The following is a 24,894-nucleotide window of genomic DNA, read 5'->3' as shown; positions in this document are numbered from 1 at the left end:
TAAAGGCTTCTTGATGAAAAATACGTGAAACTTTAAAATTTGCAAGTGTGAAGAAAGTTCTTAAGATATTCGTTGGTGTCTTTTATAATATAGGTAAATCACTGCCTTTTTAAAATACTGTTGCTTTTAAACTGCTTTTGAAACCTTATGCTGGGGTGGCAATAGTAGTAGAGGAGAGGGAAAATCCTTGTAGCTTGGAAGCATGTCCATTTCTAAGCCATCAGTGTAGTGGAGAAGCCTGCTTTTTAAGCATTTATTTTATAATGCATAGAACTGTTCTTTTATTTCATGGTACAGTCTGTACAGTATTTAGTGTACTTTTTACATATGGCTAATTTGGTTGAGGGAGCCTCAGGAGTGACTAAAGACAATGTGACATGACAGGTCTTCGCATCCTATAGCGGATTCTCTTAGAGGCTGGAATAGATAAAATTCTGTCTTACCATTGATAAAACATTGCATCAGGAAATCATGCACATAGTTTAATGTTAAAATTTTTTTACAGGCCAGAGTTTGAAAATTATCATAGTCATAGTATTTCTATGAGAAGCATTTCATCATTGGTTAACAATAGTAGGTTAATGCTGGCACTTCCATGCTTCCTTTCACATACTAAAATTGCTTAGTGTTCTCACTTTTCTGTGTGTAAGCATGTGTACTGTTAGGAAGAATGTTTTTTTAAGCGTATGATACATATATATATGAGATCTATTAGGAGTCTTGTGTTTCTTTGCTGTGTAAATTCTGTGAATTAGTGTTTATTCTATGAAAATTAAAATGTAGTCAGCCATATAAACTGCCCAAATTTAAAGTTATTTTAGCCAGAACAACAAAAAAAGAGCCCCAAAACATTTGTGTGTGTATGCTAATATCTAACTATTTTTATGTTTTTTCATTTTTTCACGTTTCTTTTATTTCAGTGTCCAACTATGTCGCACTCTCAGTGAGAACAAAAGCCATGATAATATGGGTTTCAGAGGTAAGTTGTGTGGGTTTTTTGGTTGTTTTTAATTAAATAAAAAAAAGCCTGGAAACAGTTGGTCATGGTACCTCTGCATGTATCTGCTTGGAACATTCATATACAGTGACCATTAATGTGTGCTAAAGGCAAATACTACAAGTAGTAAGGCAATACAAACATCCACAACTAGGCTTGTTTTCAGATATCCAGGTGAGAGACTACAGTAGTAAATGGTGGTGGGATAGTCCAGTATTTGGTCTCTGCTATAGAAAATGGAATTCCATTTTGCAAACTCAACGTACAACTAGATTTTATTCTAGAAGTTAAATATATGAACACTAATGTATGCAAGTATGATTGCATACTGCAGAAAGTAATTTTTACGACAGTACCTGAGTTACAGACTCTCTCCTTTGTTAGTGAAAGACACTGCTGTCTTTAAGTATTAAATTCTAACTTTAAGAAATCTTTGATGTTTAAAGAAAAATTAATTTTTTGTTTGCTTTGCAGAATCTGTTGGAAGAAAAGTTTCCATATTACTAAGACTACAACTGTGTGATGCTGTTTAGATAGTATTTTGGGTTCTTGCTAAAATAGTCATAATGGGCAACTGTAATAGCAGAAAAGATAAACCAAAACATTTCAATGTAAATTCTAAGTAATGTTATTAAGAAAGAAGAATTTATTGTTCAACAAAGCAAAATCACTATTCCCAAAGTTTTTGAAGAAAGGCCACCAGATGTTCTGTGTTCTAGACAGAGGTTGACAATTTCTATATGCTGTCTTTTTCTTTGTCCTTGCTGTCAGGTTCTAAAAGATCCAGTGGAAATGACTAGATAGATACATGCAGTGGGTATATTGGACGAATTAATAGACAGTAGAAATAGTTGAAGTCTTTCTGGTGATGGAAAAAAACCTGAAAATATGGATAATCTGGAGTGAGGTACAGGGTTGCTAACTGCCAAGAATTTGTTTGAGTCCACGTGGCCTGGATCCTGTTCTGAAAACTGCACTGGCACTTGCATTTCTGCCTTTTAGTTCCAGAAAGACATTTATTGAAGTCCAGTATACAACAAGCTCACGGAGACAGGTCAGATTTAGCAGTGTACCTGTAAAACAAATTCCACACAATGCAGAGGCATGTCTGTGGCTGTGCTTATGGCTGGTTTGGGTTCATCGTAAATTATTAAATTGAGTACTGCACCAAACTGTCCTCTTGAATTGGCCTTCAAAGTAGTAGAGTTATGTTTTGCATAGAGTTGATGTCTAAACCAATCCTGCTATATTCAAGCCTTTAGCAATTAGTGTTCTTTGCCAAAAAGCACTGTGATAGGTAAAATTAACCTGTCAATTTAAAAAATAAATAAATCTGTTTTTAATACACCTACAGTGGTCTGCAGTCACCAAGTTATTGAGTACTTGGTTTAAGTCATTAAGATCTGTAACTTGTATACACATTGTGAATATTGTTTATTGAGCAAACCACGTGGTGCAAGTGCAAGGTGAAAGCATGGGGTTTTATTATTTTTCATATACTAAAAGGTATAGCAACGTTGTGGCGTATTATTTAAGAACAATTCTTTACAAGTTTACCATAGCTGTTTTTGCAACCACCACGTTTAACATTGCAAGATTTTCTCAAATGCAGTACCTCTGTTTAGTGTTTCAGCTTAATATAAGCTTTTGTAAAACAGCGTTCTTCAGTTATGGGAGACTTAAAAAAAAAAAAAAAAAATCCTTGTGAAGCATTTTTTTTCTCCAATTAAATTTTACTTTCTCCTAGAGAAATGGTTTTTGAAAGCATATCTGTGATGAGATATGATTAAGAAAAAGTACTGGACTGTTTTCTATGTATTTTTTTTATATATGTGTGTGTATATATATATGTATAGTATGATATTTATGTGAATAATAAGTTAAACCAACTGCCAAGACTCAAGTTATTATGTGCAGGACTGTAGTTTTTCATCCCATTTTACTATTCCATAAACTCTCTAGGGAGAGTGGATCATCTCTTACTATCTGCTTGTGTGAAGTCTTAGATACTGATGCTCAAATTTAATCTATCAGCAGTAATAAAGTAATCCCCCTCATTGGTAAGAGAAGCATATCCCCTTTACTTGGCAGGATGTCTGAAGTCTACAGCATTATTGTAAACATTGCTTTAAAAGTTAGACCAAGGATTACCTAGTATGTTCCTTAATCATCTGTTTTCTTTCAATAGATATCCAACAGGCTTTGTATGAGCTTGCATACCACGTTGTCAGAGGAAACTTGAAGCATGATCAAGCCTCTAATGTTCTTGGTGATGTCATAGTAAGTATATATTTGTAATAATTGCATACTTACTGGATTTTTAGTTTGTTACAAAAGTCCGAATGAAAATCAAGCAGGATAATATTCAACAGACTTGTTTTTCCATGTCTAAAAAGTCATTCTTGTCAAGTCCTTTTTCTTCATTTGTGTGCGCTTGAAATACATATAGTCTGTCAGGGTTTTGTTTTTTCCTCTACTTTTTGTGGTGAGGAATAGATCTATTCATTTTAGCATAAATTAAAAATTAAGTAATTTTTTAAAGGCATATGAAGACTGAAGTTTTTAATAAATGCTAAAAATAGATTTCACTTGCTTATGCAGCATGTCTGTAATGCCACCTACTGGTTTTTAGAATTTATATCTTACAGTGTAACAATGTGCGTGTCTGCCATTTTACTATTGAGATGTCTAAATCCCATGATTGCCTTTAAAATAATGCATTAGACTTATTTTTTGTTCAAAAAAGATTTTTCTTAAAATGCTTTGAATAAATAGGGAAAGTAGGGGAAAAGAGTATTTTCCTCTAAACTTCTAACCAAAAGTTGTTGTTCCTAAAAAACCAAAACAAACAAACAAAAAACCAAACACCCAAAAAAAAGCCTGAAAAAATCTTCTAAAAATGATTTCTTATTCTTTGTAAGTTCTTAGATTGCTGTTTTGACATGTATAGAACATTAACAAAAAATACCTTTTGCAGTAATCTATTCTAGGATAACCTTTTTAGGTTTTTAAAATTCTGCATTGGGTTTGAGAGAAGTCAAGGCTGAAGTGCACCTTGCTGTTGGGATAGCATGTGATAATGTTTGATCTTCAGTTACTGTAGGAAATTATAATTTGTTTGGTGCCTGAGAAAGTATAGTTTACTGTACAGGCTGGTGCTGCTCTTCAGACAGGGAGTTTTGTTGTGTTAGAGAAATAGAGGTAATAACCAGAGGGTTTTGTCCCTGGCCACTAGATACTCTTTTAAATTACATTAAAATGTTATGTTATTTCATTACATATCAATAATTAGTACAGCACTTACATTAGATATTAGTCAGTAATTGAGTCTCTTCATTATTAATTAATCTGAATTGTTAGTTATTATTAATATAATTAGTAATAATAATCTGTATTATTAATTAATCTGAACTTACGTTATGATGAAGTGGTGTTTTACGTAACGGAATAAGAATTTTCTAAGAGTACATATTGGAGTTTCTGTATTCACTAAGTGTGATCTTTTTCCTTTTTAGGAATTTCGGGAAGACATGCCTTCCATCCTAGCTGATGTATTCTGTATATTAGGTCAGTTGGGTTCCGTTCCCTTTAGCATTGTGACAGATTTGGAGAAATACATGCTTTGTGCGTTTGCTTGTTGACTTCTTCAGGAAATTTCATTAAATCTGTAAAGCATGACTTCTCTTTACAAAATGTGTTGATTCTTCCTCAATGTGTCTGTATCTCAGTTGTTAATGTCTTGTCATTCTGCTTTGTTCTGTTATAGTTTCCAGAAGCTTACCTATTAAAGGCAGTGGAAATGGATCTGCCAAGAATAGTTAAAAGGAGCTAGCTTGTAAGAATGTTGGATGTTAGCTAATTGAATCAGTGACTTGGTGTTGTTATCATTCTTACAAGTATTTTAAATAAAAGTTGACTTACTGGTGGGTAGATCCTCTGTTCTCAGAATGTGTTCTGTAAATATTTTTATCTGTACAGTCACTCTTAGTGAAATGGAGCTTGTACTAATTGTCTAGAAATCTAAAGGCAAAAGACATCATTTGCCAAGTTGCTATCTGCCAACTGAGCAGGCTTTAAAGATCCGTACTTCTTATTCTGGTAATAACTTCTGGATTTTTATGTTGTAACATTGATCCAAAGCTGTTTCTCTCATATTTTTAGAATTGTAATCCTGTATACTTTTTTTCAGATCATAGTTTTAACTGCTTGCAGTTTCTATCCTGTTCTATGTCTCTATGGTTTTTCAACAAATTTCAGCAAATTCTTTGGACAGTCTGCTCATCACAGATCCTGGTTTGTTCTGTGTACTGAAGGAGTGTGGAGTCTTCTGTGCTGTGGCTGCCTGTTCAGAGAGGCACCTAATTAAGTTTGCGTATGCAGCCTTGGTTCTGTAACATATAAATGATGAATTTTGACTTTGTTTTATTCATAATGTTTCATTCTGTGTACTTGTATCATGTTTTTGTAATAATTAGTTTTTATAATGCAGTATTATACTGATACCCTTTTGGTTTTTGAGCTGGGTTAGGAAACTTAGATTAGTGGCTTCTTGAACTACTTGAATAACTGAAACTGTCTGCCGTTTTTCCGCCCCCTTGGTTCCCCTTCCCCCCCCCGGGTTGTTTTTTTCCTGGTGTCTCCCCCGTCCTGTCCCTGTTCCCCCCCCCCCCCCCCCCCGGGTTTTTTCCCCTGTTTTTTTTGTTTTTTGTTTTTTTGTTTGGTTTTTTTTTCCCCCTGGTTTCTCTCCCCTTTCAAATTAGTATGTAGCCAAATGCCGTGACTCCACTGGTAGCAGAGAAATGGCTAAGAGTATGGCTAAGGAGCTAGGTTTCAAACTCTGGGACAAAGGACGTTTGACCATTTCTTGCTTGTTTTTAATGAGTTTCCTCTAACACTTTTTCCCTCTAACCAGTATTAGCTACTATCAGGATTTTTTTTTAATGTCGTCATCTTAGAGTTAATGTGTTTCAATATATGAGAATTCTGATTTATCCACTCATCCACATGCCCACGAATTTTTTTCTGCAGATTCTTCTTTGGCTGAGAGGCTTGGCAGCTAGGGTCCAGACTGATCTGGCCAGTCTGTTGCTTCCAGTGCCACCCTGCTGCATCATTGGTTTTCAGTCTGTTTGGGGGCTTCTTTCTCAGATTCTTGTTGTTGATTTTTTCTCTATGGGTCTATTTTTTCTGTGGGTATGTGTGTGGGGTTTCTTGTGGTTTTTGTTTTTGTTTTCTTGTAATGTCTGCCTTGCATTCTTTTATTGAGTTTTCCACTTCTTTTGTGGCTCCTTGCTTCCTGTAATGATGCGCTTTTTTTAACTACTTTAGACAGGTGTGCTTCCTTGGCCATTGTTTTATGGCCTGTCTTCCCATAGGAGTGAATTTATGAATTGCATTCAGTAGTTGACGATGCAAAAGAAAAGAATGTAAATACAGAGTCATAGCTAGTAAAAGACCGCAGATCAGGCAGTAAATGGTAGTTACTCTGAAGACACAGGGAAAGAGACTAGAACATTACATTAAGGCTAGGAACACACAGTTCTTTTCAGTGATTTGTATTTCTCTTCTTCCGTGCTTATTATTGATTCTTGATGCTTGCCATAAACCTTATTGCAACAGAGAGAAGGGCAAGAAAAATTATTATGGCATTGCTCTGGTTTCTGTTTTACCTTCTCATGAGATTTGTGGATGTGTGAGAATTGTCATCAAAATATTATGTGGACCTCAAGGTGGTGAGTAGGTGGAAAGTGGCGAGAAGCTAGCATGTTATAAATGAGCTGCTTTGCATTGTGTTATCATTAGCATTTATCAGAATAGTTATAAAAAGAAGAAACTCTTATAAATTCTACAAGTAATGATTTCTTTTTTCCTTTTTTTTTCCATCTTCTTTTATACTAGATATTGAAACAAGTTGTTTAGAAGAAAAAAGTAAGAGGGATCATTTCACCCAATTGGTATTAGCCTGTTTGGTAAGTCTTTTGGTAAAAGTATATGCCAAAATCAGAGAGTTTTGAAGCTTGCTTGCTTTTTTTTTTTTTTTTTTTTTTTTTTTTTTTTTTTTAGGAAAAGACTATTACAATGTTTTAACAAATTCCCAACTAATGTAAAAATACATCTTCAAAAGGTTATGGTAAAGTAATATAGTATAGTTGTCCCTTGAATTCTTCAAAGAGTTTTGAGAGAACTTAAATTTTTCCCTCTGTCAGTTCAACAGAAATTTTGCTTCTGAAGTATGTTTTGAGTTGGACTTCTCCTTTATGCAACCTCCTCTGTCTTTAGAAGTGGCATTCCTAACCACATGGAATAAGCTTGATTTGTAGGAAAATTCAGCATATGAAAATAAGGCTTTTTCTCCCAGAATATGAGAGAGAATGGATATAAGCTTTGTAAATACACAGTTCTTGGTAATAGATGCTAGATGCTATGCAATGTAGACTTTGTAACCAGCAATTAGGCTCTAGGGCTTGATTCTTCAAGGTGCTCTGGTATATAAAATCTACCACTATAAAATTGCAATTTCAGTTAAATAGTTTTCTCAGTTTTGTCCACTTCTATGTTTGAAGCAGAATGGATTTAGTATCATGGTATATCATGATATTTGAACTTTTTTTTTGTAGTCAGAATGCATATGTAGCCTAAATTAATGATCAGATGGTTTCTAGGTCTTTTAATTGATAAATTTGATGTGTGTTTTTGGTGTTTTTTAGTATCTTGTATCTGACACTGTCCTAAAGGAGCGTTTAGATCCAGAGACACTGGAGTCATTAGGACTTATAAAGCAGTCTCAACAGTTCAATCAGAAATCTGTTAAAATAAAGACAAAACTATTGTAAGTTTTGGGGCAAGGGTTCTTTGGGGAGTGGGTGGGGAGGGGCAATGGTAATTAGTTTGGTACAATGTTTTCTAACAATGTGTAATGTTTCTTTTAATAAAATACTCAATTTTCTTTAGGAAGTGTGTTTTGTTGCACTTTAACTTGTCATTGACGAAAGAACCTTTTTAGTCCTCTTAATTTTCAAACTCTTGAGAAATGTAAAATGTAATCTATTGCTATGGCTTTTGCTACAGTGATTCCATATGTGCAGATTAAATACTTAATATTTATTTTTATTTGTGACAAATTGAACTTACATAGTATAAGAAAATTAATTATTGCTGTTGCATCAGTTAAGCACAGGCATTTGTTTTCATAAATAAGCAAATGTAGTTATGTTAGTTTTGGCAACACAGGATATATTTTTGTGGTGTACATTTGGTTTTTGTCTCTGCATCCGATGTTTCAGTCTCAATCTCAAAGAACACCACTTGAAACTAGACTAGGTCCTTAGGCATGGACTGCTGCAGAGCAGTTCTCCAGCATAGTGTGTAAGAACAAGCTTTACTGTTAAATATAAGCATAATCTTGCTTTTAAATGGTCTCCATTTGAAATAAAAGAAGAGCTGGATTTGTTTGGAGAATGCTCTCTACCTTGCAGGTATCCATTGTACTGCATTCTATAATTTTTGCAGTAGCTCAAATAAATTACAAGTTCTTAAAAATGTGTTCAAAATTAGCATTTTGTATAACAAATTTAATACTGATAAATAAGCTTCACTGTGGACATGTGTTACACAATAGTGTTCAATTTCTGTTTATTTGCAGTTATAAGCAACAGAAGTTTAATTTGTTAAGAGAGGAGAATGAAGGTTATGCAAAGCTCATTGCAGAACTGGGGCAAGACTTATCTGGAAATATCACTAGTGATTTAATCCTTGAAAATATCAAATCTTTAATAGGTAAGGAATTTGTTGAAGGAATATGGGCACTGGTTTTTCTACATGGTCTTATGACTACAGAGAGTGACTTTAGACTACTGTTTGAGATCATCTGTGGATTAAATATGTCATGCAGGCGTGTAGTGCAATAGTAACCCTATTGGTAGATCACCTTGGATAGAATTATGACATTTGGAAGTTCCTGTTTCTGTGGCAAAATTAATTTTGGGAATGCTGTGTAGTTAAACTTCATTTAAATACTGAATTTACAGTACAGCCTCAAATATGCATGCTGTGATTTTGATTCATTTCAGCAGTATTTTTTGAGGATGTGCTTGTCATCTTTTAGCAGGCAGATTGGAGCGTAACAAAGTAGTGCTTTTTGCTATTTTAAGGTACTCAGTTCAATGCATGAATATTCATTTAGTCTTAAAGAAGTTGAACAAGTGATTCCTTATGAAGAGAAATGAGAAACAGTAAATGTTCTTCCTTTACCTAGTTCTGTTTGATTTGTCCATATTTCTAAGTTGAGTCTTGGCGAGAGTGTCATGACCAAAGTGCAAAATACATGAAAAACAAGAAATATCTGTAATGCCTCATGTTTTACACTTCCTTTTTGAATAAAGAGTTTTATACAATATATTGATGTTTGCACCGTTGCCTGTTTCATATGGTGCAGTGCAGTAATGGTCAAAAGGCTATGTTACTATTTCATAAAAGATAATTTTTCATCTATCACAGAGTTTTGCCTGAGACTGTCAAATCCCTGTAATAATACTACTTGTTTAGGAAGAGAGCTAGAGAAGAGGATGGGTTTGCTAGTTATTACAGTAAAAAAGACACACTCAGTTTGAGGAATTTTATAACAAAACATTTTTCTGTCTTCTGGAATTCTAAGAATTGCAAATAGACTTCCTATAAATTGTCAGTTCTTTTAAAGTACTGACTTGCAGTAGGTTCTGATGTAGTGGAAATGGCTTTTGGGAAGGAAAGACTGATGCAATTATGTATCTGCATAGTGGATGTGCCTGGATAAAATTTCTAATGGCACAATGAAGAAAATAGTCTAGATGTGGATTCTTTTGATATAAGTAATATTTCTGTCCTGAGCATGTCTCCTGGAGTTTTGGTGGAAAAGTTTATATACTAAAACACAGGTAGGATTATAACATTGGCTTACCTGATCTATATCCTTGCTCTTGCTTCTGTCAAAATAAACAAACTGTTCTCACTTAATGCTAGCAATAATACTGAATTGACAGGACAGTACAACCAGGTTGGATCAGGGTCTAGCTCAAACCAGAACAATTTTTGGGGTGTAAAATAATTTCTAGATGGCTGATTTGTGTGACTGCATGAATGTGTGTGCCAGTACAAGGGGGAGGAAGCAGCCCATGCCTTTTGCTGGCACTGTGGTATTAGTGAGGTTGGGTTTTTAGTTATTAAATGTTCGCCTTAAGATAGTAATTTCTAGTTTTTCTGTAATCTGAAATGAAAGTCCTGTTTAGTATCTTTGCCTAGTTCAATATTCAACGTAAGTCAAAATGATAGATGCTGTATTTACAGATGTTCCAGATTATTTTGCTGTAGTTAAATCCAGGCTCGATTGTAACTGAAAAGAAGTAACTTTAAAAGCTAATGCATTTGTGGTTTAGTAACAGAATGAAGATGAAAAGTAGCAACGTTAAGCTTTTCTACTCTGTTCTTCTCCACTAGGATGTTTTAACCTGGATCCTAACAGAGTTTTGGATATTATCCTAGAAGTCTATGAGTGCAGGCCTGAGTATGATGATTTCTTTGTACCACTCATAGAGTCTTACATGTACATGTGTGAACCTCAAACTCTATGCCATATCCTTGGGTTCAAATTCAAATTTTATCAGGTAATGTATTTCCATTCTTATTCTTTGTTTTTGGTGGTTGGTTGTACTCAGTGTTGAACTGCAGTCGGTGATAACAGATTTTTGCTGCAGATTTTTTTTTTAACATACAAATTAATTTCTAAGTTGTAAAATTCCAGTATTGAAAGCAATAATTGTATTATTTGAGTGAAAGTCTCTAATGTATTTTAGAGGAGAATGCTTAGCATTCTCCAGGACAGCTGAAAACAATCTCGATACCTTCCATTTGAACTTGTATAGTTATATAAGGACTGGCATTAACGAAGAAATTGTGCCTTATAAACAAAAGACTTGTCCCCAGGAGTGAAGAGCATGTTTGCAAGGGAGTCATGGTTGATATTTGATAAAATATTCAAAGGTTTTTTTAAATGTATGGCTAGGAATTGCATACAAGCACTGTAAGGTGTGAAGATAGTTGAATGTTTTTGTTTCTGAAAATTCTCTTTATGTATCACAATTAAGTCTAGTTGCTTTGGAGGAATAGCAGTTAAATAACATGATAACAGGGAGAACTGTGGCTTAATATGTTTCATCTGAACTTTGAGTAGTTTCTTTTCTGTTTCATGACCTTCTGCAGTGGTCTGATTGCTTTTTTCTTAAATTTGCAATCTTGTCCTTTTTAGGATCCAAGTGGTGAGACACCTTCCTCCTTATACAGAGTTGCTGCTGTCCTTTTGCAACATAATCTCATAGATTTGGAAGATCTTTATGTTCATGTAAGTCACAGCTACTCTGGCAAATGCCAAAACTAAGAAAATTTTTAAAAAGAAAGCCAGATATTTTACCCTATTCCTAAAGCTTCAGATTCAGGACATACTATGTAATACCTGTATATGTACATGTTTAATGTCTTTTAAAATTTTCAGCATTTTCTAATGCCACATATTCAAATAAACACACACTGAAATATGGATGCTGATGCACTTTCTTTGAATTATCTGTGTAGCATCCTCCAGATTGTTTACCTCCTGCCTGAATAGATAGGAGGTAAATGCCTGAATATGCTTTAAATGCCTGAGTAACCTTCCTTAAGAACTAGAGTATTTTGCTTTACAAGATCAGTTTTTGAAAAAAGTGGTAGGACAATCAGCTCCTAACATTCTTCATTTAGTTTAATAGTAGGATTTTTTTTTTAAACTCTTACATATTCCTGTATAGGCCTTTCATTCCATCTGCAAGAATTCTGACCATTTGTTAGGTTGAATGAGGTAAATGGAGTTACCTGTTCAGATTTAATTAGAGAGACTTATCCTCTCCAGTCTGACAGTCTTACCAACCAACCAACATACCAATTTGGCAGATGGTAAACAGAATGTAACAGTTATCAAAATAATTTTATATTATACATGAATTTTTAATTTCAGAATATCCATAGATATTTTAAGACTCTAAAGTCATCCACTTAAATCAAGGAAATGAGCTCTAGTTACAGCTATGGAAGTTTTGGAATGTAGTCCTGCCATTAATTTGTGTGGCAGTTAATAGCATTAGTCACAATCTGACTTGTCAATAACTGTCTCTGACTTCACAGGAGTATTTTGGCTAAAAATGTGTCAGGTTGAGCAAGAGTAGGAGTGCATGTCTCAGATATTCAGTGTGGAGGGAGGAATGCGTGATAATAATGCTAGTTTGTTAAGGAATGTTTGTAAGCTTACAAAACAAATGCTCAAACTCAGAATTACAGTGGCCTGTGCAATCTCAACTCAGACCTGTAGAGGTATGGGCATGTTTTCTGACAGTCTCACAGCTAGAATGGTCCCTGCATTCATTTATACTGCTCACCACCATCATGTTGATTCTCAGTCTCATTTTTAATCTACTTTTATTCCAGAATCTCTCTGCCAGTCTCTCTGTCTGTCTTTGCATGTTTGGGATGGCATTTTTTTCCTCTTTTCAGTTCAGGCTTAATTTAACTTGCTATGGGAGTTTCAAGAAAATAATTAGCTTGTAGGTGTTGAGTCTTAAGTGGTATATGTTGTGTGGCTCCTATACAATAGCAGCTGTCAGGATTATCGTTCATACCAAGAATATTCTCCCCACCTTTGCCCTCCCTTCTCCTGCCCACTTCTGCCCTCCCTTCCCCTTCCAAGCCTGTAAGAACTGTTTTCTATTTGTATATATGCACACAGACATATATAATATGTATTGCATTCTGAAGATATGATTTACCCCTTGAAATTCCACACTAGATATTCCTTGGTGAATCTTAGTAGGTTACCTGTGTTTTCAAATGAGAAAAGTGTAGCTATTTAAACCTTTTACCTTTCCATGTGGGATTCTTTTTTCCCCAAATTTCTATGAAATCAAGGAATTCTACTCTCTTCTCTGAAGAAGGTGATGCTTAGTCTTCTACTGTCAGTTTAGGAGGAGAGAAAACAATAAAAACCTTCCCTTGTTAGAAACAATAGAAGAAAAGATTACTGTATCAAAGAGGTCATGACTCTACAGTAAGTTTTGATTACTTATTTGCAGTTAAAGTTTGAGCATGATTTCAGGAATCAAATTGAAGTTTGGCTTTGTCAGAAAAAGAGCTTTTCTTCTGTCTCACAACTTGACCTTTTAATTTTTGAGTGTAGGGTTATATTCCTCATCCTGATCATTCTCGAGTACAAGACTATGCTGAGGTTTTATCACACTAGGTATCTCTTAATGTAAGATGTTTTTTAAGGAACAGATGTTACATGTGTTTAACCCACATTGCTGATAAATAGGAAATTTGGTAAGCTTTAAATGGTATGCCTTTAAAATAAAGTGCAATCAAAATGTGTGTCTAAGTAGATTACCTGGTTTTCCTTAGTGATGAAATTTTTCTTTTCCTTTAGATAGGCAAGTAAAAATTTATGCTTTTGAATATTCACTTTGTTTTAAGGCACTGAATTTTGTAAATGTTATCATCAAGTATGTGTGTAATTGTCATTATATAGCTACAGCTGAATGGTAAATTGGAGAGGGGAGGGGGAGCTAATACAACAGTAGGACAGTATTCTTTCTCATGAGTCCTTGATTTCAGAATAGTCTCCTAATAGTATAGTTCCTTGTTGGGATGATGGTAGCAAGGAAAAGAATTTTTCAGGGACTAAGTTTATCTGATAAGTAACAAGGAAGGACAAACTTCTGCTTCGAGCTCAAGTGATCAAAAGTAGCAGTAGGTCACTTTAATTTTCAGATACAATGTTTGTTCTGTTTTTTTAGCTTCTTCCAGGGGATAATGCCATCATTGAGGAACACAAGCGAGAGATAGTGGAAGCTAAGCAAATTGTCAGAAAACTTACAATGGTCGTCTTGTCTTCTGAAAAGACTGAGGAAAAGGAGAAGGAAAAAGAAAAAGAGGAGGAGAAAACCGAAAAGGTGTGTGTCTGTGAATAGTTTCCTTTCCAAGAAAATTATTTTAAATTATTTTAAAATAAACATAATTGTTAGGAAAACATTTTTATATTTATTTGAAACATAGACAGGTACGTACTTCTTGGAAGGCTTGTGTCTATCCTCTGATTGCACTTCTGTTATATTGAATGTGCAAAAATGCATGGTTTGGGGTTTGTTATGGATTTCTCTAGGTTTAATGTTCTTGATTCAATGGCTAATTAATTTTTTTCCTCCCTTTTTGTTGTATCAACTCCAGTAAGTATGTCCCGGCATTCATATACTTCACAATCTTTAACTGTGTTTTCTAGGACCCATGATAGTATAATCCTAGTTGATTTCTTAGAAATAAGGACATTAGTAAGAGTTTATTCCTTATTTCTCTCAATCAAGAATTGGGACGTAAAGAATTGCCAGACTTAGGAATGCTGGTGTAATGATCCTGCATTGTAGAAAAATGTTTTAACTGAACATTTCTATTTGTAACTGTTAGGTGTGCTTTCCATTAGATTTGTATCTTTGTATGTGTAAATGTATACTCTTTATTTAAGGTGCTACTTTGTGTATTGTTCATGTTGCCCTGGGTCGAATTTGTTTCAGTGTGTCCAAGCCTTACTTTAAAAACAAAATTATTTAATCTTTTAGCAGCCTTTCTGTTGTCATCTTCATTTGAGTGTCTAAGTACTGCTCAAACATCTTATGTTTTATTTTACTTTTTTTTTTAGATATTTCATTTTATAACTGCTGTACTGCAGAGGGGGGAGGGATTCATCACTCTTGACAGTTTCTGTTCTTAATTTTCTGTATCCTCCTGGATTCATTGTATCAATCTGGTTTATCTACTTATTCCTATTTGTTCTACCCCACCTGATTCTATATGTCTCTGACCTTTCTTCCTCCTATTTTTCTTACCTAGCTTGAAAAATCTAATTTCATTTTCTTCCCTCAGGCAGCTGATGAGAGTCAGAGAGCAGTGACTATAACTGCAGCTACATCTGCTGCTTAAACTGATTCCTTTCACTAGCTTTAAGTTTCTGACCTCCCTCCCACTCATTATTTTAATATCCCTTTTGATTATACCCCATTACTTTGGTCCACCTTCTCTGCAGTCAGATGAGACTGCCTGGTATTCTCTGAAGCATGCATGTCACCACGTTCTGATGGAAAACCTAAACTCTTGATGGGATATGGGGAGTGTATGTATTGCAAGTAATGTCAGAAGAATTAAGACAGTTTTTATGGCTGAGCTTTAAAATTAAGAACTAGGGAATTTTAAGCTCTAGCAGAAACTGCAACATTTTTCTGAAGGATTACCATGACAAATAACAAAGTCTGAGCCTGTGTGGTGGGGAAAATGGAGAGCTGTACTTAACAAAAACAATTTCTGTGACTCTTTGCACGCTGTTATGCAATACATGCTGTTTCTTGAAAAGCTTGTTTCTGTGTTAGTATTTTTGCATGTGAATAGCTGTGCAGTTCATGGCAATTAGTAGAGTAACTACATGTGAAAGCTCTTGACAGTCTAAATTTGAGTATTTTGTACCCTGCGTGCAGTTTCAATGTACAGTTTTTGATACGGTACCATGGAATAAATGCTTCGATAGGGAAAATAGTGTTTAACGATTACTGACTTAACTTTTCTTTCAAATCCACAAAGTGCTTGTTTTGTGTGGTTAAAATGTATTACTGCTTCATGACTCTAATATGAATAATTTAGTATTGGCAAATGCATTATCTACTTTTGCCTTTTAAGATGCATTTGATGTAACCGAGTAATAGGGAGATACTTAAGAGGTCACAGAGCTCAACAGAATGACTAGATGTGGCAGCAGTTCCAGGCGGACTCCTCTGTGCCGTGCATGCTTTCGCTTTTGGAGAGCGTGTTTCAGAAGAGCTTGCTTACCCAAAGAGAGATCCAATCAAGCAGCATGCGTGTGTGTGAGCAGTGACTGCTTTGGAAATGAAATAGCATACTAACACATAAAGCCTAGAAAGACTCTGCAAGTAGAAACATGGATTCTAATATAGTTAGTAATCGCCCAAAAAACCCAAATCACCAAAAATTTGGTGTTTAGTATCGAACTTTAACTGGTATGTTCATGCTAATTAAATAACTGTTTTATCATTTTTGTGTAATAATATGACTTTTAATTTAAGAAGTCTATTGTACTGAACAAGGTTTTCAATCTTCCTGCATATACTGCACAAGTAAAGTTTTAAACGCTTCAGTAAAGGATCAGCGTACCCTTTTGTTAACATAGTATATATTGACTTAAAAAGACAATCCTTGGCATCGAAGAAACTTGAAGTAGTTACATGGTAAAATAACATTAGTGTGTGCTTTTCTAATTGCACGTGTATGTTTTTAATCTTTCAGAGGCTTAGCTTGTTCTGCTGTGCAGATTTTTGTTTTGAAGGAGAGGCTAAACTTTCATTACTACATAAGTTCAACGTGAATATAGAATAGATCTGTGCATTTTGTTTTGTTCTGAAACTTTCCTGTGCATGTTTCTGTGTACTAGACTGTTTTCTATTTTCAAAACTATTGGAAAAATAGTTGCCAGTGTTATAAAGAAGATTTGAAAAAACATTTTAAAAATCCATGCAAACTGTAGAACCACAGAAGCGTCTGGTTTGTAATTCATTTTTGTTCTTGTCAGTCTGTCTTGTCTGTTTGCATGATTTCAATAAAACTAGTTTTCTGCCTTAAAATATTTAAACGTTTTGTCCTAGACTTGTAATCTTCCCTCGCTCGGTGTAAACATCATCTTAGGCTTGTAGTTACATACAGCTAGTTTGCAGTCACTATTCCTTACCATCAGTCATTTAGTAATAGACTTTTACCTTGGGGTCCAGGCAATACCAATTTGTAACAATAAAATATATCAATACCATGCCCATGTAAAAATGCTTCAAGGCATGATCTTAATTGTAAACTCCTATTTCCTCTTATGCCTATATTGCAAAATGGGATATTTGGAAAACTTCCTGTAGACTTGCACTTAAAACAAGACTCTCCTAGAATAGATGCTAATGTGAAACTTATGATACAGGCAAACTAAGAGACAGATAAAGGTTTTGGGTTTGGTTTGGTGTTGTGCTTTTTGTTGGGGGGTGTGTGTGTTGTTGGTTTTTTTTTTTTTTAAATAATCTGATTTTACAAGATAAATTCATGCTTTTAAATCCAGAACAACACACAACGCAAAGGATTCTTAAATGTTTGCATTGTTCTTAAAATGTCATGTAAAGAAATAAGCTGCAATAGATTGACATTTTGAAAAGTACATGATCAGGCATATGTCAGACGATTTTATAAACTTCTGTTTTGAACTTTATTTTTAACTTTTTTCTTTGATCCAGATGTTAGATTCTACATGGACTGGTTCATTATTGCTTTTGAAGTGTGCTTATTGTTGAAATGTCTAGCTGAATTTTATTTTGCGTATTTTTTTATTACATAGTTGAAATACTAGGGTTGTTTTCTCTAGCTGTGGCTTACAGTTGCATACTGCTTAAGTAGAAATATTAAGAAGACTTTATGAACACACTTTTTCATTTTTTGTTATCTTGCAGCCTCCTGATAATCAAAAGCTTGGTTTGTTGGAAGCTTTATTAAAAATTGGTGATTGGCAGCATGCACAAAGTATTATGGATCAGATGCCTCCGTTCTATGCTACTTCACACAAGCCTATTGCAATTGCCCTTTGCCAGCTTGTACATGTGACAATTGAACCTCTGTACCGCAGGTAAAGTGAAAAGTAGAATTCTGTTGCTACATAGGGGAAAACTACTATTTATGCATAAGCGTGAATTCACCAGTAAGTCTAACTGTATTGATAAATTTCTCAAATTTTCACTTCTGTTTCATGTGAAATGCTGCACATCTTATTTTTCAGAGTTGGTGTACCTAAAGGAGCTAAAGGGTCACCAATTTCTTCGTTGCCAAACAAGAGAGCACCAAAACAAGCAGACAGCTTTGAGGACTTGAGAAAGGAAGTGTTCAACATGCTTTGTTACCTTGGTCCTCATCTCTCCCATGATCCCATTTTATTTGCAAAAGTGGTGCGCCTTGGAAAAGCATTTATGAAAGAGGTTGGTATGACAGAACAGCTTGTCAAAACTTGAAAAGTACCAATTCCTCTGATGTCAAAAAATGCGCAAGTCTTACTAATTGTGTATATATTTGAATACTGAAACATAAAAAATTTCTTTGACTAAGGACAAATTTGGAGAATCGTATTTTAATTCTTGATCATTTTTATCATTAATAAACATTTTTATGAACAACTTAAGGCACTTCAGGTTTGTAACCAGGAATATTTAGTGATAACTAATTTCTCATTCTGGTCTTCATCTTTTAAAACATCATCTGTGTGTGGATTTTTGTTTTTTTAAAAACGGACATACGATACTAATTGCATGCAAACTTTTACATTATTAGAGTGACAGTGTAGATAATGGGGAACAATAACCTAATACACATTCAGTACTTAAACTAGTACTTTCTGTTCCACCTGTTAGGCTACTTGGGAGGTAGGGGATGTTGCATCTTTTTAATTAGTGGGGTGTCCTCCTGTTCTGCCATTTAAAATGCTGCTACTCTTGAACTTGTGTCAGTGACAAATCTCTGGATGCCGCTAAGGATGAATTCAATGTGGAGATCTAAAACACCCTATAAAGCCTCAAGTCGCCAACTTCAGAAATAAAATGGCCTCTTGAGATTTGTTGTTGTCTTTTGACGATATCTTTACCACGTGTATATTGAAAGATTGGCAGTATGACCTGTTTTAAAAGGCTGCAAGTTGAATATTCTGAACTCCCTTGGAATGTATTCAGTAGCTCAGACTGAGGCTAGTGATTTCTTTTGCTACTTTTCTGGCAATTTGCTATTTGACTAGCAGTTTTTGTTTTATTTTCAAGTCAACAATAGAGGGTTTTAAATTTTTTTTTAAATAGCAGCTCAGAGAAGCTTTGGAAGTCATAGTTTTTGAAATATTTTTTTAATTGTTATTATTATTAAAAACAAAACAAAACCCCCAAACTTAAAAATCACTGTATTTGTTACCTAGCTTTTTATTTTAACTTACAACTGAAAGTTGGAGAGATTGGTTGATCTAAATGGTACTGGAGGGGAAATTTTAATTTTTTAACTTTTTTTTCTTAAAAGTATTTTTTTATTTCAACTACAACTAACAAATATTGGAATGTTCAAAATTTACGTACCACCTGAGGGGAAGCTTTCATATCCAGCTGTACTTTTAAAAGCCACTGTGTGGTTGATACTGGTCTACTACTGGTCTACTAAGTTGATACTGGTCTACTCTAGTCTGCATGGCAGTGCTCTGGATTATTTAAGCATTAGGCATCAAAAATTAGTAACTTTTGTAATTGTACAAGTGTATACTATAGGTAAGCAATAATCATATCCTTTTAGAAAATAATTTGAAGTACTCTTAAGTACTGATACCAGTGGCAACAAGGAAAACATCATATTGGACCTTAAATTATCTCTTTAAACTTCACATGCTCTGATTGCATCAACCATCTGATAGTAAGTGCTAGGAACACAGATAATTTTTGGGACTGAAGATCTTTTGTCTAACTTAACAGATTTTGGCAAGAGAGTTTGCTCTTGTCAGGTTCCAAGATGCAATGATAGGGTGGCAGAAGCTACGCTAAGTTTGGGTTCCAGGTAGTAGTTGTGATAAAATCATGGTAACTTCAAGCATTTCTATCTTCCCCCTACTTTCGTGTCTTTGAAGGAGGTATAATTTCTCAGCATCTTCTCATCCAAAATGATAATATTTCCCAATGGTTAATACTCGTGCTTTATAGCATGCTTATTTCTTACTGACCTGTTTGAGAAGGTTGACATTAGAGTGATACGCTATGCTGCACTGACAGTGCAGTTAATTGGGAAATTATAATTTCAAGGGAACAGTTCATTTTACTGCTGTCAGCAGACTATTAGGACTACTTTGTAATTAAGTTCAAGTACTAAAGGTTTGTGAGAAAGCCCTTGTTTCTGTGGATATATACAGTAGAATGGACATTACTTGGTTATAAGAATCTTTTGTGCAGTTTTACTGTAAATATATCAATATAATAGTTTAATGTATTTCTGACAAGAATGAGCAACATTTTAGCTATTTGCTCTAGGTTGGAACTATGAAGAAATTCGTCAGTGACAGAGTGGTTAAGGTAACATAGGGAAAGTTATTTTTAATGCACTATTGCTATCAGCATGTTCTAGTTATGAAACTACATTTAACACACAGTAGAAATACTTATAACTGGAGGTGATTTTGACTGTAAGTTAACCCATACAGTAGTTTAAAAGTTAGACTACTAACATTGCACTGCAGCTTTCATGCTCAAGTGTACTTTTAAAATAATTGTGCACTTACTGGTGTGATAGCTTAATATGCTTTTCATGGTGAGTGGAACAAGAAGAGAGAAAAGAAAGTAATTTAATAATGAAGACTGAAAGTTCAAGAGGATATTATTGTGAGAGAAAGATGGGGAGAATAATCTATGGCTGTTGATAATTGGGTTGGAAGTCCTGGGGGATTTTTAGGTAGAAGGTGAATGCTTAGGGCATTTTTTTCCCTCTCTCCAGTAAGAAAATTCAGTATTTCATATATAATAGTAAGTTTCCTTGATACTTTAGTTATTACCTCTTTTTGAACACAAGTGTACAAAGCCCCTATATAAGTAAGCAATGCATTTCACCTATGCGTTTGAATTTCTGTTCAAAAATATTTTAATGCTGACAGATCTGGCAAATTAAACATTTACTAGCCATGTGGCCCTTCAAGTTTATGCTTTTGCTGAGGTAGTCTTGTTCTAAAACTGTAACTGTTATGTTAAGTATACTACAATTAACATGATTGTCTTTGTTATAGTTTCAGTCTGATGGAAGCAAGCAAGAAGATAAAGAGAAAATGGTGAGTTTATTTTGGAGGAGGGTGTTTTTATGTGAGATTGTAATTGAGACCAAGTGTTTAATAACTGTACAACTCTTCTTTCTCTGTAGAGTTTTATGCTTTAACAAATGTATGTTATAGACTTGTCTTGCTTTTTATAGGCAAGTTTGAGCCTATAGTCACAGGGGTGGGTTTTTTTGTGTTCCTGTCCTTTTTCTTCTTTTTTTTTTTCTTTCTCTCCTGCATCCCTCATACCTAATCTTGTTCTTTTAGTCCAGTGCATTCTACTTTTTATTTGCTCAGAATCAGCTGGAGTACCTCCAGCTATTTATCCTATATTCTTTTCATGGTGGCACCTTGTATCTTACAGAATTTACTGGGGAAACGCATAGAGAAAAAGAGAAATTAGAGGTAGGGAAGGTGTTTAATAGTACAATGGCTAATTTTTCTTTATTGGCTAATTTATTTCTTTCTAAATCTTCTAATTTATTGAATTATCAAAATTGGTCACAATGAAACCCAAGTGTCCAGTTGAGATCTAACTTATAAAAACAAGCTTATTTGTTTTTTTTTTAAATCAACAAGCAATTTTTCAATATGAAGTTTGCACAGTTTTTACTATTATTTTCATTATTACTTATTACTCCTGTTTCTCACTTGTCATGATTTCCTGGCTTCCTGAATCATTGCAGAGAAAATTAGTCTCTTCTGGTTGTTTGGGGGTTGGGTTTTTTTGGTGTTTTTTTGGTTTGTGGGTGGTTTGTGTTTTTGTTTTTGTTTTTTTTTTTTTTTTGCTGCTATGGTTATTCTAACATAGCTCAATGGGAAAGAGAAATGTTTAAGAAAGGGTGAGGATAGGGTACGGAAAACATGGAAATTGGTACTGTGCCTTGGGAACATGTATAATGCTTTCAGGTTTCAATGGAGTTTTGAAAATGGAAGCAGTGGCAAGGAATACCTTAATACATTGAAAGCAGTTGCCAAAATCCATTTTCTCCTGTTGCACTTTGTGCAAGTTGACAGTATATCCATTTTCAAACATTTTATTTGATTTGAAAATATGAGTGCAACTTGCTGAAAACTTCAGCACCTTTCCTCAAATATCTTACATAGGCAAATAAAATATTGACAGTATATGTGGTCCATAAATTATCTAATAAAATATTTATGATGGGAGATATTTTTAAGTCCTTTTTAGAGTTTTGTCTTTGTTTAGAAAGTCTTAATCGTGTGGCAAACTTGTATTTTATCAGTCTACTAAGATGTGCGGTTGGTGCATATCTGCATAGCGTTGCTTCTGATGTACTTACTTGATAGTTACCTCGAGTTTTTTGTCTTTATCTCAGGAGATACTGTTTAGCTGTTTGTTGAGTATTACCGATCAAGTCTTACTTCCATCTCTTTCTTTGATGGACTGCAATGCATGCATGTCTGAAGAATTATGGGGAATGTTCAAAACTTTTCCATACCAGTACCGGTGAGTAGAATAATTTGTTTCCATTCTTTGGAAGTGGTCTCTTGAATTGTCAGTACTAAAAATAATTTTCCTTTATAATCTTTCAAGGTACCGTCTTTATGGGCAATGGAAGAACGAAACATACAACAGTCACCCACTTCTAGTGAAAGTCAAAGCTCAAACCATAGACCGAGCCAAATATATCATGAAGTAAGTTGTCTAATTCCATAAATAATTATCAACTGTGATACAATGTATTGCATGTCACCAACTGAAGAAAAAAAACTTGACAAGTACATTCCCTTTCTAATGACTCAGTAATTTCACTGATAATCCTTGTTCATGAACTATTTAATGTACTGTGATTAAAAACTGTCAAATAAGTAAGGATGCAGACAAATTTATCACCAAGAAGGGTATTTCATCTGTGAAAAATGTCCCATTAAATTATTTAAAACCTTCTCCATGGATATACTGTTGTTTCATAAATTGCTTTGCTTATGCAAATGTCAGAGTGCAACATATTTTCTCTAGCTATGGAGACGCTTTAATCCAAAGAGTCTCAAAAATCTTGTCACAGTTTCTGTAGGTTTGAAAGTAGGGGAGTAAGCTGAATGATTCATTCTCATCTTCAAGCGGGCTTACAACAATTTCAGATTTACCTCACAAATTTACGTCTCTGACATCATTGTCAGGGATTTGGGTTCTCCATTTGTTGTTGCCAAAAACAAATGCTATGGTTTTATAATGTGGATAATTAGAACCTTTCTACATAGGCAAGGCAGAATAATTGTTGGTGGGTAAAAGACTTTGGACTTGCAGCTGTGCAAGCTAGAAACAATGGTTTTGATTCTCTTCTGACTTGCTGCATAGCTAGCATAGAATGTAAAACTTTACATCCCTCTCTTGTACAGTGGATTTCAATAGTGCAGATGAGCCACAGTGCTGTCAGTTGTTGAGATTGCGATGTGTACAATTTACTTTTGTGTATCGACTTCAGGTTTCATGTTAAGCTCATATCTCCAGTAGGGAATGCTGTGGAAGTTAACACAACGAAATTAATATTGTTTTCCAATGAACAGAATGCAACAAATGCAAAGTGGCTGATCTGTGGCTAAATTAATTTTACAGGAGTGATTAACAGCATCACATGCTATTTTTATATGTGGTATAGGTCCCACTGACAACTTCCGAATGCAAAGTCCTCAAAGTTTAAACTAGAATACGGTCCATAGTAATATAGCGTTTGTTTACTTTCTGCATGTTACAGGATTATAAACTTCAGATTCCCAGAGGAGTAATATTTCTATGCTGAGATTTCTTAAAAACGCATCTGCTAGTGAGAATTTAATCTCTGTGACTAATAAAGGTGTTTCTTCACTAGAACTAACCTGTTGTTTTAGTATTCTTTTAGCTTGTCTATTGCAATAAAATATGTTCTCTTTTACAGGCGTTTAACTAAGGAAAATGTGAAACCCTCTGGAAGACAAATTGGGAAGCTCAGCCACAGCAATCCTACAATTTTATTTGATTATGTATGTAGTTACATGTATTTGAATACTATTTTGTCCTAACAATAGATACTAAAGTATAGGAAGGGACCTGCTGTCTTAGGGAGAGGGCAGTTCTAATTTCATTACTTTTTACTTTTGATGCGAATTTTAAAATATGGTCATTTGCTAGTAGTGCACAGGTTTGAGATCTTAAATATGACAGGAGCTCTTGAATAATCAAAACTGCACAGAAAATTACTCCTATAAAAATGTGGATGTGAAGTATTTAATTTGAGATCGCTGTGGTGGCCTCAGAGGTACAGGGATATGCTGATCAGGTTATGCAAATTCAAGAAAACATAAAGCTTTGAAGTCTGAAATACACCTACGAAGTTGGGGAGGATTTTTAAGATTACTTGGTGCTACAGAATGCTTGAGAGGTGTAAAAGTATGTTGATGGACCTCCACCTTAGTCACAAACGTGACTTATTGATCTACCAGTTTTTAGATTTTACTTGAAGAAATTAATACTGCAGTACACACAGACATGTGTGCGCATATCATATACCAAAGAGAACATTCTAAAATTTTATTAATACAGTTTACTTGTATTCTTTCATGACCTAGGTTCATTTTTTTAATAGTCTTTTATTATTATAAGTAGTGACAAAACTCTTACTGCTAAGGTTTAGGATTCTTAAGAAATCTTAGAAAAAAATCAGTTAAATGTTTTTGCGATTTTCTTTTCTGATGATTGAAAAGAAAAATAATTATACAGAATTGTTTCTACATGTTGGAGACATGTTTCACTGATATCTCTAAGGTACTAGATAAATTAATGAGATTACCTATTACTTTGAAAGTGGTTTACGACCTTCTGAAAAATAAATTTCGAAGGATGTTTAGCGTAGGTTTTGAAGGCAAGCGTTGTTGAATGGTTTTGATTTATTATATGAAAGCTAAGGAATACTGTTCTGTTCAGCTGAATGTCTTTTGTAACTTT

At 34.4% G+C, this 24,894-nt stretch overlaps 1 protein-coding gene across 10 annotated transcripts in view; it reads left to right on the top strand.

Annotated features, from left to right (window-relative positions):
* The window catches only part of THOC2 (THO complex subunit 2), a 57,635-nt gene that overhangs the window by 6,387 nt on the left and 26,354 nt on the right, over window positions 1–24,894 (top strand). For 8 of the 10 annotated variants that reach the window (XR_012675590.1, XR_012675591.1, XM_075162378.1 and 5 more), the window contains exons 2-17: window positions 921–979; window positions 3,186–3,277; window positions 4,513–4,564; window positions 6,896–6,966; window positions 7,705–7,826; window positions 8,640–8,773; window positions 10,469–10,635; window positions 11,277–11,369; window positions 13,846–14,001; window positions 17,590–17,762; window positions 17,913–18,108; window positions 20,176–20,217; window positions 20,922–20,963; window positions 22,289–22,419; window positions 22,507–22,608; window positions 23,849–23,933. Coding sequence is in view for 8 of the 10 variants with exons in the window: in XM_075162378.1 (XP_075018479.1) it covers window positions 921–979; window positions 3,186–3,277; window positions 4,513–4,564; window positions 6,896–6,966; window positions 7,705–7,826; window positions 8,640–8,773; window positions 10,469–10,635; window positions 11,277–11,369; window positions 13,846–14,001; window positions 17,590–17,762; window positions 17,913–18,108; window positions 20,176–20,217; window positions 20,922–20,963; window positions 22,289–22,419; window positions 22,507–22,608; window positions 23,849–23,933 (1,717 nt within the window). In the remaining 2 variants the exon portion in view is untranslated. The remainder of the gene's footprint in view (window positions 1–920; window positions 980–3,185; window positions 3,278–4,512; window positions 4,565–6,895; window positions 6,967–7,704; window positions 7,827–8,639; window positions 8,774–10,468; window positions 10,636–11,276; window positions 11,370–13,845; window positions 14,002–17,589; window positions 17,763–17,912; window positions 18,109–20,175; window positions 20,218–20,921; window positions 20,964–22,288; window positions 22,420–22,506; window positions 22,609–23,848; window positions 23,934–24,894) is intronic. The other 2 variants (XM_075162379.1, XM_075162376.1) reach the window with 1 other exon arrangement.

This window comes from Calonectris borealis, chromosome 13 (genome assembly GCF_964195595.1).
Source record: "Calonectris borealis chromosome 13, bCalBor7.hap1.2, whole genome shotgun sequence".
NCBI lineage: Eukaryota > Metazoa > Chordata > Aves > Procellariiformes > Procellariidae > Calonectris > Calonectris borealis.
The sequence above is the reverse complement of the archived record's forward strand: the minus strand, read 5'-3'. Positions and strand labels throughout refer to the sequence as shown.